Here is a 15,568-nt window from a genome sequence, read left to right on the forward strand (position 1 = left end):
AATGGATTTTGAAGTAAAACACTAATGAGTACATATATATAGTGAAGCTTTCCGTAATTACTTTTGTATCCCTTGTCAACGCTGTAGACTTAAGGACACTCGCGTCAGAAAAAATAAAGAGACAACAAAATAGAAAAAATATATACAAGAGTCTATATAAAGAAAAAGAGCAATTCTTAAACTTGTATATCCTTTTTTTTAAGGCCAAAATCATACACACACCCCTAAACTTGTTCGGGTTTTCCTCTCAGACACCTTACCTAGGATTTGTTTCGATTGAATAGGGTCAAAATTGTCCTCGAACTATCGAAAATAGTTCAAATATACCCTCTGTTTGTTTTTAGTACCAAATTTGTCCTCGTCATCTAAAAATTGGACCATTATTACCCTAAAAACTAATGGCTGCCACATCAGCTTTAGGACATACTTAAATATTATGGAAAAGGGTCAAAATTACCCTCAAACTATCGAAAATAGTTCAATTATATTCTACGTTTTGTGTTTGGTACCAAATATATCCTTGACGTCTAAAAATTGGACCATTACTGCCCTAAAAACTAACGGCCGTCACATAAACTCACGTGAACAACAAAAGTCTATCTCCAACATACGGTCCTCCATCTTGACAAAAGCCCCCACGGATAAAATTTCTTTCTCCATTTTCATTCGTTGACTCATCAAAGTGTTGCTCCTTCCAAATAATTAAAGCTACACCAATCTTATTATGAGAAATTTAGTTGGGTTATTATTAAGATTCAGAAATCTATAATAAAAAAAATTCAATATACTATACAAGAAATAAAATATCAATTTTTATCACTTAAAATCATAAATCTTATCGCAAAAATGGTGGAAAACAACAAAAGCTGCATATTGCAGTACTCCCATGGCTAGCTATCCAAGCTCATATCTCAAAAAGGTCACAAATTAATTGTAGAGATATATCCTTTTAAAAACAACTCTCATAAAAAACTCGAAAACCATTAGAATGAGACCATCCTTCCACTTCCAGCCTTCATCAGCAGAAAAGAAAAGAAGACCGACCGCAAATAAGACATAGACCCAAAACCTCAAAAAAAGATACACTTTTTAGACACCATCTAATCCTTCCCCTCCTCAGTGGCCTACCTAGCAGGCCACCTGAAGTGCTTCACTGCGCCTTCACGAGAAATACAGCAACCCCTCGCAGAAAATGGAAAAAGAAATTTTATTTGTGGGGCCTTTTATCAAGATGGAGGATCGTCTGTTGGAGATAGACTTTTGTTGTTCACGTGAGCTTATGTGACAGCCGTTAGTTTTTAGGGCAGTAATGGTCTAATTTTTAGATACCAGGGACATATTTGGTACCAAACACAAAACAGAGGATATAATTGAGTTATTTTCGATAGTTTGAGGGCAATTTTAATCCTTTTTTCTTAATATTTAAGTATGTCCAAAAGCTGATGTGGCAGCCGTTAGTTTGTAAGGTAATAATGGTCCAATTGTTAAATAGCAAGGACAAATTTGGTACCAAAAATAAACGGAGGGTATATTTGAGCTATTTTTGATAGTTCGAGGACAATTTTGTCCCTTTTCCGCTTGTAGTACTCAAAATTTGAACCAATTAGACACTTTTTTTATAGTCAGCAAAAAACTAAAGAGAGTGTAATACACTTGCAAATGATGTGGCAAATTGATGAATTAACCGATGACATTTGGCATTTGGTCCAAAATAATAATTAACAAAATGAATTATGAGGAAAAAACAAAAAGTATTTTTAAGAGAAAAAAGAAAAATAATAACCCCAGCCACCCGCCCAGACCCTTCCTTCCATATTCTCATGCTAAGCCATAAGCCGCGTCTCTAACCATAATATTTTTTTGGGGTTTATAGATTTAATTCACTTGTAATTTTAGATCTAATATTTTTAGTTTTTTATCTAATATTTTCGAGAAGAAAAGAGAAAGGGGATAGAAAAGAGAGTAGTAGTAGTGATGGGTCTCCATTTTTTCCGGCGAGCAAGATGGTGGTGGTTGTCAGAATTAACGAAAAAGGAGTGGTGGTGGTTTTCGGATCTGAAAAAGATGAAGAAAGTGGTGGAACTGGTTCGAAAAAAGGAGTAGTAGCGTCGGCAGGCGATGATGGTAGAAGTGGTGGAACTGGTTCGAAAAAGGAGGAAGAAGCGGCATGGTGGCGGCGGTAATGACATATCTGAAGATAAAACGATGATAGTGGTGGAGGAGGTGAGGTAGCTGAAGAAAGAAGAGAAAGGTGGATTGTGGTGGCGGCGGCGGCGACAGCGCCAAGGGTGGTGGATGGTGGAGAAGTTATGGCAAAGAAGAATGGAGAAGAAAGAGATTAAAAAAAAAAGAAAAAGAGAAAAGCTAAAAATAGTACATCTAGCAAATAGTGTTTAATGGGTATAAAATTTTGAGGTTTTGACTAATATTATCCCTTATCTTTGAGGGTAGGTCTATTTTGGTCCCTCAAATATAACCTTGAGTATATTTAGTCCCTTAAGTATACTAAAGTGGAGTATCTTTAAGTATGCTAAAGTGGAGCATCTTTAGTCTCACTGACAGAGGTTTTGATCAATATTGTCCCTTATCTTTGACGGTAGATTTATTTTGGTCCCTCAAAGATAGCCATGAGCATATTTAATCCCTTAAGTATGCTAAAGTGGAGCACCTTTAGTCTCACTGACACAATGTGTTCAAAAACTAACGGTGTTACCCAACTCTGATTCATGAAGCAAATCTTCTGCTCTGAAGCAAAAATTGCCTCTTTTTTTATGGGATAACGCAAATTATCACTTTAATTTCTCATTTTTAGATAATGTCTTCTAAAGTTCGACCTTGAAAATATCTCCTTATGTGCCAGTTTTCAATGAGAAAATGACACTGTATAGCCGCTATAAAAATAATAGCCGAAAAAATATATAAAATTTGTAAATTGTTTTGTGTATATATATACATTTAAAAATTTCGGTTGATTTTTCCAAAAAGAAAAGTTAAAATTTAAAAAAAATAGAGCGGACGGGATCTCTTCTAGGCATATATATACAAAATATATAAATTTTATATATTTTTCGGCTATTATTTTTATAGCGGCTATACAGTGTCATTTTCTCATTGAAAACTAACATAAAAGGAGATATTTTCAAGGTCGAAATTTTAGAAGACATTATCTAAAAATGAGAAATTAAAGTGATAATTTGTGTTATCCAATAAAAAAAGAGGTAACTTTTGCTTCAGAGCAGAAGATTTGTTTCATGAATCAGAGTTGGGTAACGCCGTTAGTTTTTGAACACATTGTGTCAGTGAGATTAAAGGTACTCCACTTTAGCATACTTAAGGGATCAAATATGCTCAGGGCTATATTTGAGAGACCAAAATAGACATACCCTAAAAGATAAGGGACAATATTGATCAAAATCTCATAAAATTTTAGTAGTGGAAGTGTTCCATTGAAACAAATCTTAGATAAGGTGTCTAAGAGGGAGAGTCGGACAAGTTGAGGAGGCTGCCTGTGATTTTGACCTTTTTTTTAATACGGCCTAATTTGGGTTATGGTACTTGTCTCTCACAAATATTGATATTGAATAGTTTTATCCATCCAAACTTAGATACATATAAATAAATCACCTAGTCTTTATCTTTGCTATATTTTCACATGGGATTTTCCTTTTCTTTTGATTGGTCTATAATTAAGGCCCTTCTTAAGAGACATTTTGTAGTGGCTCAAAATGAGTGAAAATTTTAGTACTACTAACAAGTATATGAGGTTTTGATGATAGCTATTGCTTTTTTCAAATAGCCATTGGGGCATAATATACTTTAAATGATGAATGACGGGATATTGTGACTCATTAGGAATATATTTTAGGGGAATTTTTCATTTGCTTTTCTTTCAATTTTTATACTATGTTAGAGACTCCTTTATAGTTTATACTGATCAGAGGGTTAGTTTTCTTCAACAGTAAAAAACTAAGAATATTATTAGTAGATGTTATAACCTCTTCCTATAACTGGCATCCTAATTTTATTTTGATCATAAGTATTCATTTATCTTACAGAAACTTCATTGCTTTCCATGCACTTTGCATAGCGGAATATGGTACTCGAAATCCAGCAATGAAACTTCCTGAAGTCAATATAGATTTTTGAATTAAAGGATAATCAATATTCAGATGAACACAATTGAGTAAGAGAAAAAAAATTGAGAGACTTTATTTGATCTTTTATTCTAAATAATCTTCAAAAGAATGGATTAAAGAATAATTACATCTTGGTGTAGGGGGGGGGGGGGGATGATTCAAGAGGGAAAAGAGACAAACAAACAAAACTGCAATTTCTCGATTAGTAGAGAAATGCTGAAGGAGAAATCCTAGTAGAAAATTCCCTACTGTGAGAATAATTGTATTTCTCTGAAACTACAAATTAAATCAGTCAAAACTCGCATCTCTTTTTACTGATGGAGTACTATCTTGTTCAGAGAATACCACCACTTCAAAACTAGGTCTTTTGCCTTCAGTTGCTTCTCTAGAAAAGATAGTAGGAGTATAACGAGGAGCAGATTTTGAGGGAGTTGAAAAAGCAGTTCTTGGAGACAAATGCACCTCCTCCATAACGCGAAATTGGAGCTCGGACGGATAGTCCCTCATGCATCCAATACGAGGTCCAGCTCCAGTTGTCCATCTGCAAGAAAATTGATGAGCCAATTGATATGACTTTTTACCTATATGTGAATTTATTCTCTTGATTATCTTTTCTTCGGGTACAGATTCTTTGTTCTCATCTTCATTTTCATGATCAAATAAATTCTTCTTTGAAACTGAACATTCCGTATCCGATAAATATTCTTCTGGTGTCTCATATCCATCTGCTGGAGTTTCCACGGGCTGCAGCATGCTGTCTTTTGGTTCTTGGCCCGTCTCCTTAAACAACTTGAGAATGCCTTCCCTTTCTGGTATTTCAACAGAAATTTTGGGTCGTGATACTCTGGGCTGCCTTGAGTCATCCTTGTTAGTAGAATCAATCTTCTTTGTAATTGTGTCTGAGCTTTTGAGGTTGCTCTCTTCATTGGATTGGCTGAAATCTGAGGCTGATAAGTTATTACGTATGTTGACACCGCATTCCATCCTGATAAAGGGAGCTTCCTCATAATTTGTGAATTTCTGCAACATCAGGATTGAAGTTTAACAAATTATCCATGCCTCATTCAGCCACCAAGAGTCAAGGCAGTAACAAAGGCGGATTCAAAGTTATATGTTAGTGAGTGCAAAATATCATTGATCCACTACTCCTTTGTGACAGTGCGTATGAATTTAGCACATAATTATATTTTTGTTGCCTTTAGCTAACTATATATATATATATATATATATATATATATATATATATATATATATATATATATATATATATATATATACACACACACACACATATATATAAAGCACGGCCGCACCCACCATAAGATTTGAAAATTGTGTGACAATTTCTAGCTGACTTGATGGTTTTATACTTTTGCATAAAATTTTCTAACGAACCCCGAGATAACAACTCCTTTTGGAATAAAAGTTTGTGTTAAAATGATTATTTGTTAGCTAATGCTTAGAAGTCCTTCAAGAGTGGATCGGAGATGAGTTATCCTACCTGAACAATAGAGACATCAACATTATGTTGCTTAAGAAATAACATGAATGCTTCAAAATTCTCCTCTGTGGGGAGGTAATGTCCACTCTGAGGCCAGACCGCCTATTTCATGCGAAAAATTTAGATTCATCAAAATGAGGTTTCAGAGAAAGAAATGTTACCACATTTTGCAAAATCATGGCAGTTTTCTTACCTTTATAACACCATCTTCCGCCACTAATCTCCCCGCAGACAATGTGGCGCCACCAGCCAAGAAACTTGAATGCTGAAATGTGCCTTTTTGCTTCATCCCAACATACAAAATCTTAGACACGCTAAGCACAAAGATCCACTTTGCATCTTGAGGGCCTCCCCTTGTATCTAGCAGCCTTCTGCTCTGCTTGTATATGAATTTTCCATCCACAATGACAACTTCATATGCCTCCCTCTCTATCTGTGATTATTCATAGCTGGTGAGTTGCAAACAACATATGCTCTCAAGCATATTGTCCTACTTCATACGGCCTAGAGTAGTGCAATCTAACTAGAATACCAGCAAAAAATAGTTAACAATTAAATTTCTTACAGTAGAATGCACAATTACTTCTATAAACAAGTTATATGAAATAGGAGCTAAGACATCACTTCATATGATTTTGAATATCAACTGCCATTTGACACAACGTAACCCACTACTCTTTACATTAATATAAAAAAATAATTTCACAAAACCGCTTTAGCCTGATGCATGTGCAACCAAGCATGCATCGGATAACTTTATACAGATGTTCAATGGTTTTATTATATGTTAAACCTAAATCTAAGAACTTGCCTATGACATCTGAAAACTTTTGAGAAATTTGATGCTCCAGAAAAGAAGAGAAAACTCACCGGACCAAGATACTTGATGCATTCTTGTTGAAGTTTTGATCTAGGGCACCTCTCAAGATTCACTTCTTTACCTTCACCTATGTCCAGCCTGCAATGCAACATCCAAGGGGAAAATGCCACATTTTACTAATCAAAATTGAAGTTCCTTTGTTTGCTTAAATTTCTTGCTAATCCAAAAATCTAACCAATAGAAGAAGGGTTGTTTACTGTCAGCTTGGAGCCACTTGGTGTAATAAAATCGAAGATTATGACCATAGCGATGTCGAGGATCAATCTGTTCATCAAGATTGATTAAGAAGACAGACAGAAATCCCACAAAAATGAACTTTGACATTGTTAAACTTCGTTCTTGAGAAGGGAACTTACAGCTTCAAGCCAATGTTGCAATGCAAGCTTACGTGCTTTTCCATCTTTGGACAGACCTTTACCCACCTACCAACACACGCGAATTCCTAAAATCATAACTTAATCAAAGAAAAAGAAAGGAGAAAACAAGAAAAGAACCTGACAGGATGTTATAAGGTTAATCCATACCTTAGCAGCTCTAGTTAACGCTCTTGACCAGCGAGAAACAGCAGTTTGAGGTTTCTCAGTTTCAAAGAATGATATAGAACTGTGCTTGAGTTCAACAGAATCTAATAGCTTCCACCTATAAAATACACCAAAAATTTCAACTTTATTACTCAAACCAACGTGCGTAAGGCATGAAAATATCATGACAAATATACACAACAAAAGTTTCATAACTATAACTATGAACTATTATACCATCTCTGCTCAACTAGAACAGCACAATCAGCAAGCTGTCTTCGGGTACGAAAACTTTTATATGTCTTCTGCAACTTTACAGCAGCTTGATCTCTATGTTTTCCACATTTCGCTGGTAGCATCCTAGTATCTTTCTCATATATGTTATGGAGTTTTGGAGAAACTTCTTCCCCGTTCAATATAATGTCTGATCTAATGATCTTCTTATCCTCCTTGTCAGATACAAGAGTCTTCAATGCAATCTTGGCCTCAAATTCCCTCCTTTTATAGGTAAGAGTTCCCTCAAGGATCATATTTCCAGAACTAAAAGATTTCAAAATTGACTTTCTAGTAATTTGGTCACTGAAATTCCTGGGCTGTAATGCAATCCTCATATCATCACTTCCTAAACTTAATGTTCTCACCAAATAAGATTCAACCCGAGTATCCAGATCCTCAAAATTGGCAAACGGACAGGAAAATGTTATTCCCATCTCCCCTGCAAAGAAGTCACTAGGATGTTAAGTATATGCCAAGTATGAAATCTCAAAAATATAAACATCTGTGATAATCAAGATAAAGGCATAAGATATTAATTCCATCAACAATTTTTAAGTTTATGATGCTTTTATATTGAACAATGCTAACAAGAGAAACTATTCTCTGTAGTTTTATATCAGAAAAATCAAAATAGCATAACCAAGAGCCAGATACTCAAGTTCATTCCTATTTAAACCCAAAAAGAAAAACACAGACCATGGTTCTCCATTTAATTTCATCCCAGGCCAATATTTTACAAAAATAAATATAAAAATAAGAGGTACTAAAAGTTCTCTACATTTTTTATTGGCATAAAAATCTCTAATAAGGCTAAAAGACTCGTAGAAATCATAGGACCTAAATTAAACATACGTGACTAAAATATATTTCCAACTAATTAATATCTCCTACCTAGATATTTTTTTTCTATAATGCCCTATCTTTTTTTATGTATTCCGAGGATTGCAGATATGCAAATTTTTCTAGATAACTGTTTTTAATGTGATTTTAGGTCAATCTTGTTCCTTTTTAATACCTTCACTCCCCATTGTTCATACCTACAGCTGGTGCATGTGCATGAAATTAACAAACCATCTCAAGGGACCTTGTTTAATATGCTACTTAATGAAAGAAAAATAATATAGAAAAATCTAAATGAAATGGCATTAGAGTTTACATGTGATGTGAGGATCTATATTTTCAGTGGCCCCATTGATGAATACCATCTTACCCCAAAACCCAATTTATTTGATGGAACAATCACAAAATATAATATACTATCTCAACCTTCATATTATAGTTTAAAAAAAAAAAAAAACAAAAACAAAAAATAAAAATCAAATTACATTAAAACATATAATTATAAGCTAGATGGTTCTATTCTGCCTTTGGCCTACAATATATTTTTTTACATGGAATTCCATCATAAATGTATGAATGCCCCAGGAACAGGATCAAAGCATAAACAATTTATTTTTGATAAATAAATAATTTTATGGGGCTAACTGTACAATCCGATCCATCTCCTGAAAACAATATGCCCATATTAAACTTCAAAGCTGCAACAGCAATATAACAAAAAATAAGCAGAAATGAAGAGCAACATGGAAAATGGAGAGGTTTAAGTCACAAGAATTCTGAATGGAATACATGAATATAAGGTTGAAGCTGACAAATTATTAATAAAGTAAACGACACAATATTAATGCATATAATCCAAAAACAACATGAAACAATGTTAAAAGATCTGATATTTTTTCACGTGTATCACACTAAAAAAAAAAGAAAGACAATAATTTGGTAATTACAACTTTTTACCTTATCCGATACCTACGAGAATGACAATTTATCAAATTTGAATATTAAAGGTTGAATCTTTGGAATGCAGCGGGAAAGAAGAGAAGAAAGAAAAAGAAAATAGAGGAAAGCAGAAAGAGAAAGAAAATGTTGTGTTGGTGGACAGAAACCGACTTGTGAGATGCCGCAAAGAATTTGGGTTTCCTTCTATTCAGAATGCTGACCAATTAAGCTAAGCAAACATACATGAAAAAGTTCACTTACGCTTAGCCAAACAAATGAAAGCAAAAATTATGGTTAAGTATACGTAGTATTTCTATGTAATTTTACTTTAATTTCTAATTATTTTGATGTAAATATTACAGCGGGCGGGTAAGTATTTATTTTATTTTATTTTATTTGTTGTATTTGGGGCCATTTGCTTCTTTATGTGTACAATTTCTCCTTCAGACTCACTGATTTGTATTGGTATACTATGTATGTGGCGATGTACATTAGTTGTCCTACATTTTATACCCTACAAATGTCAATGTAAATATCAACGAATATTATTCTACACGATAAATTCATATCCTTGAACGGATTAAAACAACATATTTTAAAAAGATACTGAGTAGCGGTTGTCTAGGTAAATCTTTGAGCTAATTGGCTAATTCCACTTATGAGAAGTGCAATTTGTCATACTGAAAAAGTTGACTGACAGTGAAACAAGAGTTATACTTGCTTGCTAACTTGATTTTTGAGTGTTACGGAAAATACTGCTACAACTAGGGTGTTCATTGTTGCGCCCGTTTTCTCACGGATTTTGACAGATAACTCTTTTAAATAGGATTATAAGAGAGAAACCACCACCTAATGATTTAGGTTATGACACCTATTTGCAAATAACTCTGGTTAAACTAATCCGCGCCACCAAATATAGGGTTAAGTTTTAAACTACCTCAAAAAAGAAAAGTATTAAACACTTTCCGAAATGCACCATCGTGGTTCCATCCGAATTTCAAGACTAAGCGGGATTATTAAATGCTAAATATTCTAATTAAGCATGTGAATTAATTATTGGCTATTGGTTAACCTAAATGGAATAAATTATTCGACTTAATTAAATGGTAGCTAATTAGTCATGTTTAACAAAAGTAAAAATGGCAGTAACTCTACTTATATAGTAGTAGCTAATAGGGAAATTTACATGATGTGGAATAAAGTCCATATTTATAAGCAATTGTTTATGGAAAGATACAACTAAATATATGATTATCTCATAATAACACTAAACGAAGGTATGAGGTTAGTCAAACACGACTTAATTATTAAGTGGGGAGACCTCAGTTTAATGGATCACCTCCCGTGATTTTTATAGCTACAATGTGCAATAGTTATTCGGGTAATTGGTGTATCATCTCGCTACCCTTTATTACTATCTTCAAGTTATTTACCTAAAAGCGTACACTACTAGAAATCTGCCAAAATTCGTCCAAACCATATCGACCGAAATCGGTCGGAAAATATCTAGATTGATCACAAAAGTCAAATAAAAATTTTTACTAAAAAATACCGACCACTTTCGGTCGGAAAAAGTGATCCCGCAATAAAGAAATAGTGCTTTGTCTCAAAAATATAAAAATTTCAACCGATGTCGGTCGAAAATTGGTCAATCTTTGACCAAGTCCTTGTCAGACTTGCATATTATCTACCAAAAATAGTTTAATTAAAAAATTTTAAGTATACCGATCGAATTCAGTCAGAAATTTTTATTTAATTTTTCCCGCCCAGTGTCACAATCCAATTTTTCTATTGGCCGTGATGGCACCCAATATCGCCACTAGGCAAGCCAACGGTGAACTAGCCATGCATTATTCTTTTAACAATATTGAAATAGTTGATTTTTAATTATTAAATAAGTAAGAGGTGAGAAATTTAATAAAATGAAGTATGAACGATTTTACGAACAGGTATAGTGAAATAAAATACTCAAAATCATCAAGTATCTACTAGCCAAATTCCAAGACCTGGTATCACAAGTGTATGGGCTACTAATAGAATATACAAAACACTAAACTATTGTCTGAATGGAGTAGACAGAAAATAAAAACAAAAGAGAGACTCCAGGTGCTACAGGATGGACTCACAAAACAGCTCACCACGAAGTCTCGAAGTATCAGGGGTGTGCACCGGGATAACTACCAGATGCACCTGCCTTAGAACCTGCACGATTAATGCAGAAGTGTAGCGTGAGTACATAAATAATATATACCCAGTAAGTATCTAGTCTAACCTCAAAGAAGTAGTGACGACGGGTCGACATCGATACTTACTATGGGCAAACAATAAAATACAGAAATTCTAAATAAGCATGGATTATGTAAATAATAAATACAACTCAGTAACAAGCAGTGAATAATAATTCTTTCACTAATAATAAATTGCAAGTCAAATTCTGTCATTTAAATAATTCTAACCGCTCAAGCAATAAAATAATATCAAGTATAATTAGGCTCCGAGTATTATCACGCACAATTTATGCTGAGGTCGTACGACCCGATCATATATATATATATATATATATATATATATATATATATATATATATATATATATATATATATATATATGTGTGTGTGTGTGTGGGTCGAACGACACGGACCATAGATGCATCTATTAACCGGCCGAGACGAACGACCCGCCTCCATGACAGTAGAGGAATTTATCAGAGTTATTAAATTCTTCAATTCTTCCTAAATATAAGAAATCTAAACTGGAAACTTTAAATCTTAAAATCCTTAATCTCAGCTCTATTTAAGACAATTAATATGTATAATCAACATAACAAAGCAAACAAAGCATGATGTAAATCTAAGACTACCCGGACATCACATGAAATTTAGCTACGCATGGACTCTCGTCATCTAGTGCGTACGTAGCTCCCCACACAAGTAATTCACAACAAATACACCTAAAGGGATGAGTTCCCTCTTACAAGGTTAGGCAAGAGACTTACCCCGTTCTCAAGCTCACTTCCGATCCACAAATATGTTTTAAATCCTCAACTCGGTGCCAAACGACCCGAAACTAGTAAAATATTATATAAATTAATCAATACATGTTCAAAAGTTCGCAATTTTACTATTAGAGTAGTTGCACAACCCAAATTGGAATATTCCTAAAATTTATCCCGGGTCCACGTGCCCGATTTTCAAAAATTTTTAAAGATAAATGTTACCTATAACCTCACGAACTCAAATATATAATTTTCACTCAAACCCACACCATTTTCGTGGCTAAATTTTATTTTTTGTTAAAACCTAGGTTTATTCATCTAAACCCATAATTTTTATAATTTTATATGTTAAAATTTATCCATAATCTATGTATTTACTTACATTGGATAGAAATTACTTACCTCCAATAGTTAGGTGAAAACCCATCTCTAAGAAGCTCCAAAATCGTCCAAGAATTGAAAGAAATGAGTCAAAAATGGTCTAAGTCTCGTATTAAATGAACTTCACTGCCTCCAGTAATTTCGCATATACGGACAATGGGTCGCTTCTTCGAAATTCTCTAGCCCCAGCACTGGTCGCACCTGCGGAGAGGAAACCATATTTGCTAGCCCGATTCTGCGGCTAAGCACTCGTATCTGAGTCCAGGCCTGGCCGACCCTCTTCGCACCTGCAGCCCTTCCCCCGTAGAAGCGAGGCCGCTTCTGTGGGCCACAGTCAGCTTTCCCAAAACCACTTCTGCGGCCACATGATCGCACCTGCGATCTCGCATCTGCGGCCAAATGCTCGTAGGTACGGGCTGTGATGACCCAATATATTATTTTTAATTTTAAATATTTATTTATGTGTTATGAGACCTCGAAAAGCACTATTCAGTATTCCTCGACTTGTGTGTGCAGTCCGTAAAATTTTATGGAAAATATTTATATGAAAAATTGATTAAAATATGAAATAGAGCTTTAAAACTCAACTGAGTTGACTTCGGTCAATATTTTGAGCCAACAGACCTGGATCAGTATTTTGACAATTTTGGTAGATCCGTATCGTGATTTGGGACTTGGGCGTATGCCCAGAATCGAATTCGAATGTCCCTAACTCAAATTATCAGCATTTAACGGAAACTAGAAATTTAAAAGTTTAAGAATTCCTAAATTTGGTCACAATTAGGTTTTTGTTGATACAGGGTCCCGATTTAGATTCCGAGAGTTCGATCAGTTTCGTAACAATATTTATGACTTATGAACAAAATTTGAAGTTCTTCTGAGGTACATAGGCATGTTTTTTGTTAGTTTTTGAAAAAAAAAAAGGTTTGATTTTATAAAGCTTGAATTTTTAAAGTTTGATTGGAGATTTGACTTTTGAGCAAACGACACCGGAATAGAATTTTGATGATTTCAATAGTTTCGTATGGTGATTTCAGACTTAGCGCATGTTCGGATTTGGATTTGGAAGTCCGTAGGACAATTCGGCGCATTTTGGCGAAAGTTGAAAAATAGAAGATTTTTGGAAAGTTTGACCGAGAGTTGACTTTATTCATATCGGGATCGGAATTCGATTCTTGAAATTGAAACAACTCCATTATGTCATTTATGACTTGGCATGCAAAATTTGAGTTCATTCTGAATTGATTTGGCATGTTTCGGCACGAGTTATAGAATTGAAAATTTCATAAACTCATAAGTCTGAATCGACACGCGATTTGTAGTTTTGCCATTGTTATGTGTGATTTGAGACCTCGGGTAGGTCCATGATAGTTTTTGAGACTTGTTGGTGTGTTTGGACGGGGGCTCGAGTGAGTTTCGGAGCAGTTTTGAACCATTTGTAGGTCATTTTTAACTGCTGATTTTTGACAGCAGTGTACGAAATTTTTGATGCGCAGAGCTGATTTTGGAAGCTTATATCTCGAAATCTATAAGGAATCTGGAAATTACCAAAACATAAAAGTTGTATCCCTTTGATTCTAGTTTCCAGAAAGATAAACCATTCATTATTTGGATATTTGTACATAAAGTTATGATTGATTGACTCAAGGCTGATAATGCAATTTTTGTTTGCCTCGCAGTGTGTATCGCCAGAAATTTCTGATGCACAGGGCTGATGTTAGAAGCTTATATCTCTCAATCTATAAGAAATCTGAAAAATATCAAAATATAAAAGTTGTATCTCTTTGATTCTAGTTTCCAAAAAGATAAACCATTCATCATTTGGATAATTGTACAGAAAGTTATGATCGATTGACTGAAGGCTGGTACCGCAATTTTTGGTTTGAAAATTTTGAGACAAGTTGCATCTCACAGATGCGACTTGGCTGGACAGAATATATATGTCCGGAGTCCGACATTTTTGTTCATTTTTAGAGTTTTAGACCCCGGTTTTGGGCGATTTCAGAGGCATTTTTCACGAGTTTGAGTTGGGTAAGTATTCTTTATCCGAAATTAGTTATATTTCATGATTCCATACTCATTTACATCATGAATCCATGAATTTATGGAAGAAAAATTAGATTTTTATAAAATCTTCCAAAAATAAAAATTTAAGATTTGAAAGCCAATCCGATGTTGGAATTCGATAATTTTTGTATGGTTGAACTCGTATCGGAACGGGTGTTCAGATTTCATGAGTTTTTTCAGGATTCAAGACGTGGGTCCCACTATTAGTTTTTAAAATAAATTTCGGATTTTAATCCGGAAAATTAGTAATTTCATATGGAATTAATTTCTATGATTCGTGTTGAGAATATTGAATTGTTTGTGACTAGATTTGAAACTTTCGGACATCAATTCGCGAGGCAAAGATTTATTGAAATCTTGAATTTGGTTGCGAAGCGAGGTAAGTGTCGTGGTTAACCTTGACTTGAGAGAATAGAATCCTTGAATTATTGTTACGTGAATTTCATGTGTAATGACGTATAGGCGAGGTGACGAGTGCCTATACGTCGTCAAATTGATTGTTTGCACATTTATCTGAAAATCATAAATTATTTTAAATCATAAATTAATTATTATATTAATTATTTCTCTCATATTCCTTGCTCAATATTATGCCTTGAATCTATGCTATATTTGCTACATGCTTATTTGATTTATGTGACTTAATTGTTACATGATATTTAGCATACTAAATATTAAACTGCCTATTTCTTAATTTCCATAATTAATTGCTACTTATAATCACTTGTTTCTAAATAAATCATAATTATTATATGCTTGTTGTCTTATAATTTCGTATTAATTGTTGCATTTATTAGAATAATTTCTTTTATAAGAATTGGTAAATTATATTATTGAGGAGCGGGTTACATGCCGCAATAGAAATGAAAGTGAATATATTGGAGGAGCGGGTTACACGTCGTAACAGAATTGATTGAAAAGATATATTGAGGATCGGGTTGCAAGCCGCAACGAAATTAAATGAATATGAATATATTGTGGGGATCGGGTTGCATGCCGCAACGGAAAGTGATTTAAGTAATAATTGGTTAT

General features: G+C 34.1%; 1 protein-coding gene across 1 annotated transcript; it reads right to left on the bottom strand.

Annotated features, from left to right (window-relative positions):
* Window positions 1-4,308: 4,308 nt before the first annotated feature.
* On the bottom strand, window positions 4,309-9,289 carry LOC107812922 (IQ domain-containing protein IQM6-like). The gene is made up of 9 exons (XM_016638106.2): window positions 9,112-9,289; window positions 7,276-7,753; window positions 7,042-7,156; window positions 6,874-6,939; window positions 6,693-6,781; window positions 6,508-6,595; window positions 5,831-6,070; window positions 5,638-5,739; window positions 4,309-5,156 (listed from the first exon to the last, which is right to left on the bottom strand). The coding sequence occupies exons 2-9, from the start codon at window positions 7,746-7,748 to the stop codon at window positions 4,425-4,427; spliced, it is 1,905 nt and encodes a 634-aa protein (XP_016493592.1). The 5' UTR covers window positions 7,749-7,753; window positions 9,112-9,289; the 3' UTR covers window positions 4,309-4,424.
* Between the last annotated feature and the right edge of the window lie 6,279 nt (window positions 9,290-15,568).

This window comes from Nicotiana tabacum, chromosome 15, assembly GCF_000715075.1.
Source record: "Nicotiana tabacum cultivar K326 chromosome 15, ASM71507v2, whole genome shotgun sequence".
NCBI lineage: Eukaryota > Viridiplantae > Streptophyta > Magnoliopsida > Solanales > Solanaceae > Nicotiana > Nicotiana tabacum.

Excerpts from the sequence above, each read along its gene's own strand:
- LOC107812922 (XM_016638106.2), bottom strand. The coding sequence starts at position 7,748 with ATGGGAATAACATTTTCCTGTCCGTTTGCCAATTTTGAGGATCTGGAT. Across the intron at positions 7,157-7,275 it reads GTTCTAGTTGAGCAGAGATG|GTGGAAGCTATTAGATTCTG; the intron begins GTATAATAGTTC and ends TGTATTTTATAG. Across the intron at positions 5,157-5,637 it reads TTGATGTCTCTATTGTTCAG|AAATTCACAAATTATGAGGA; the intron begins GTAGGATAACTC and ends CTGATGTTGCAG.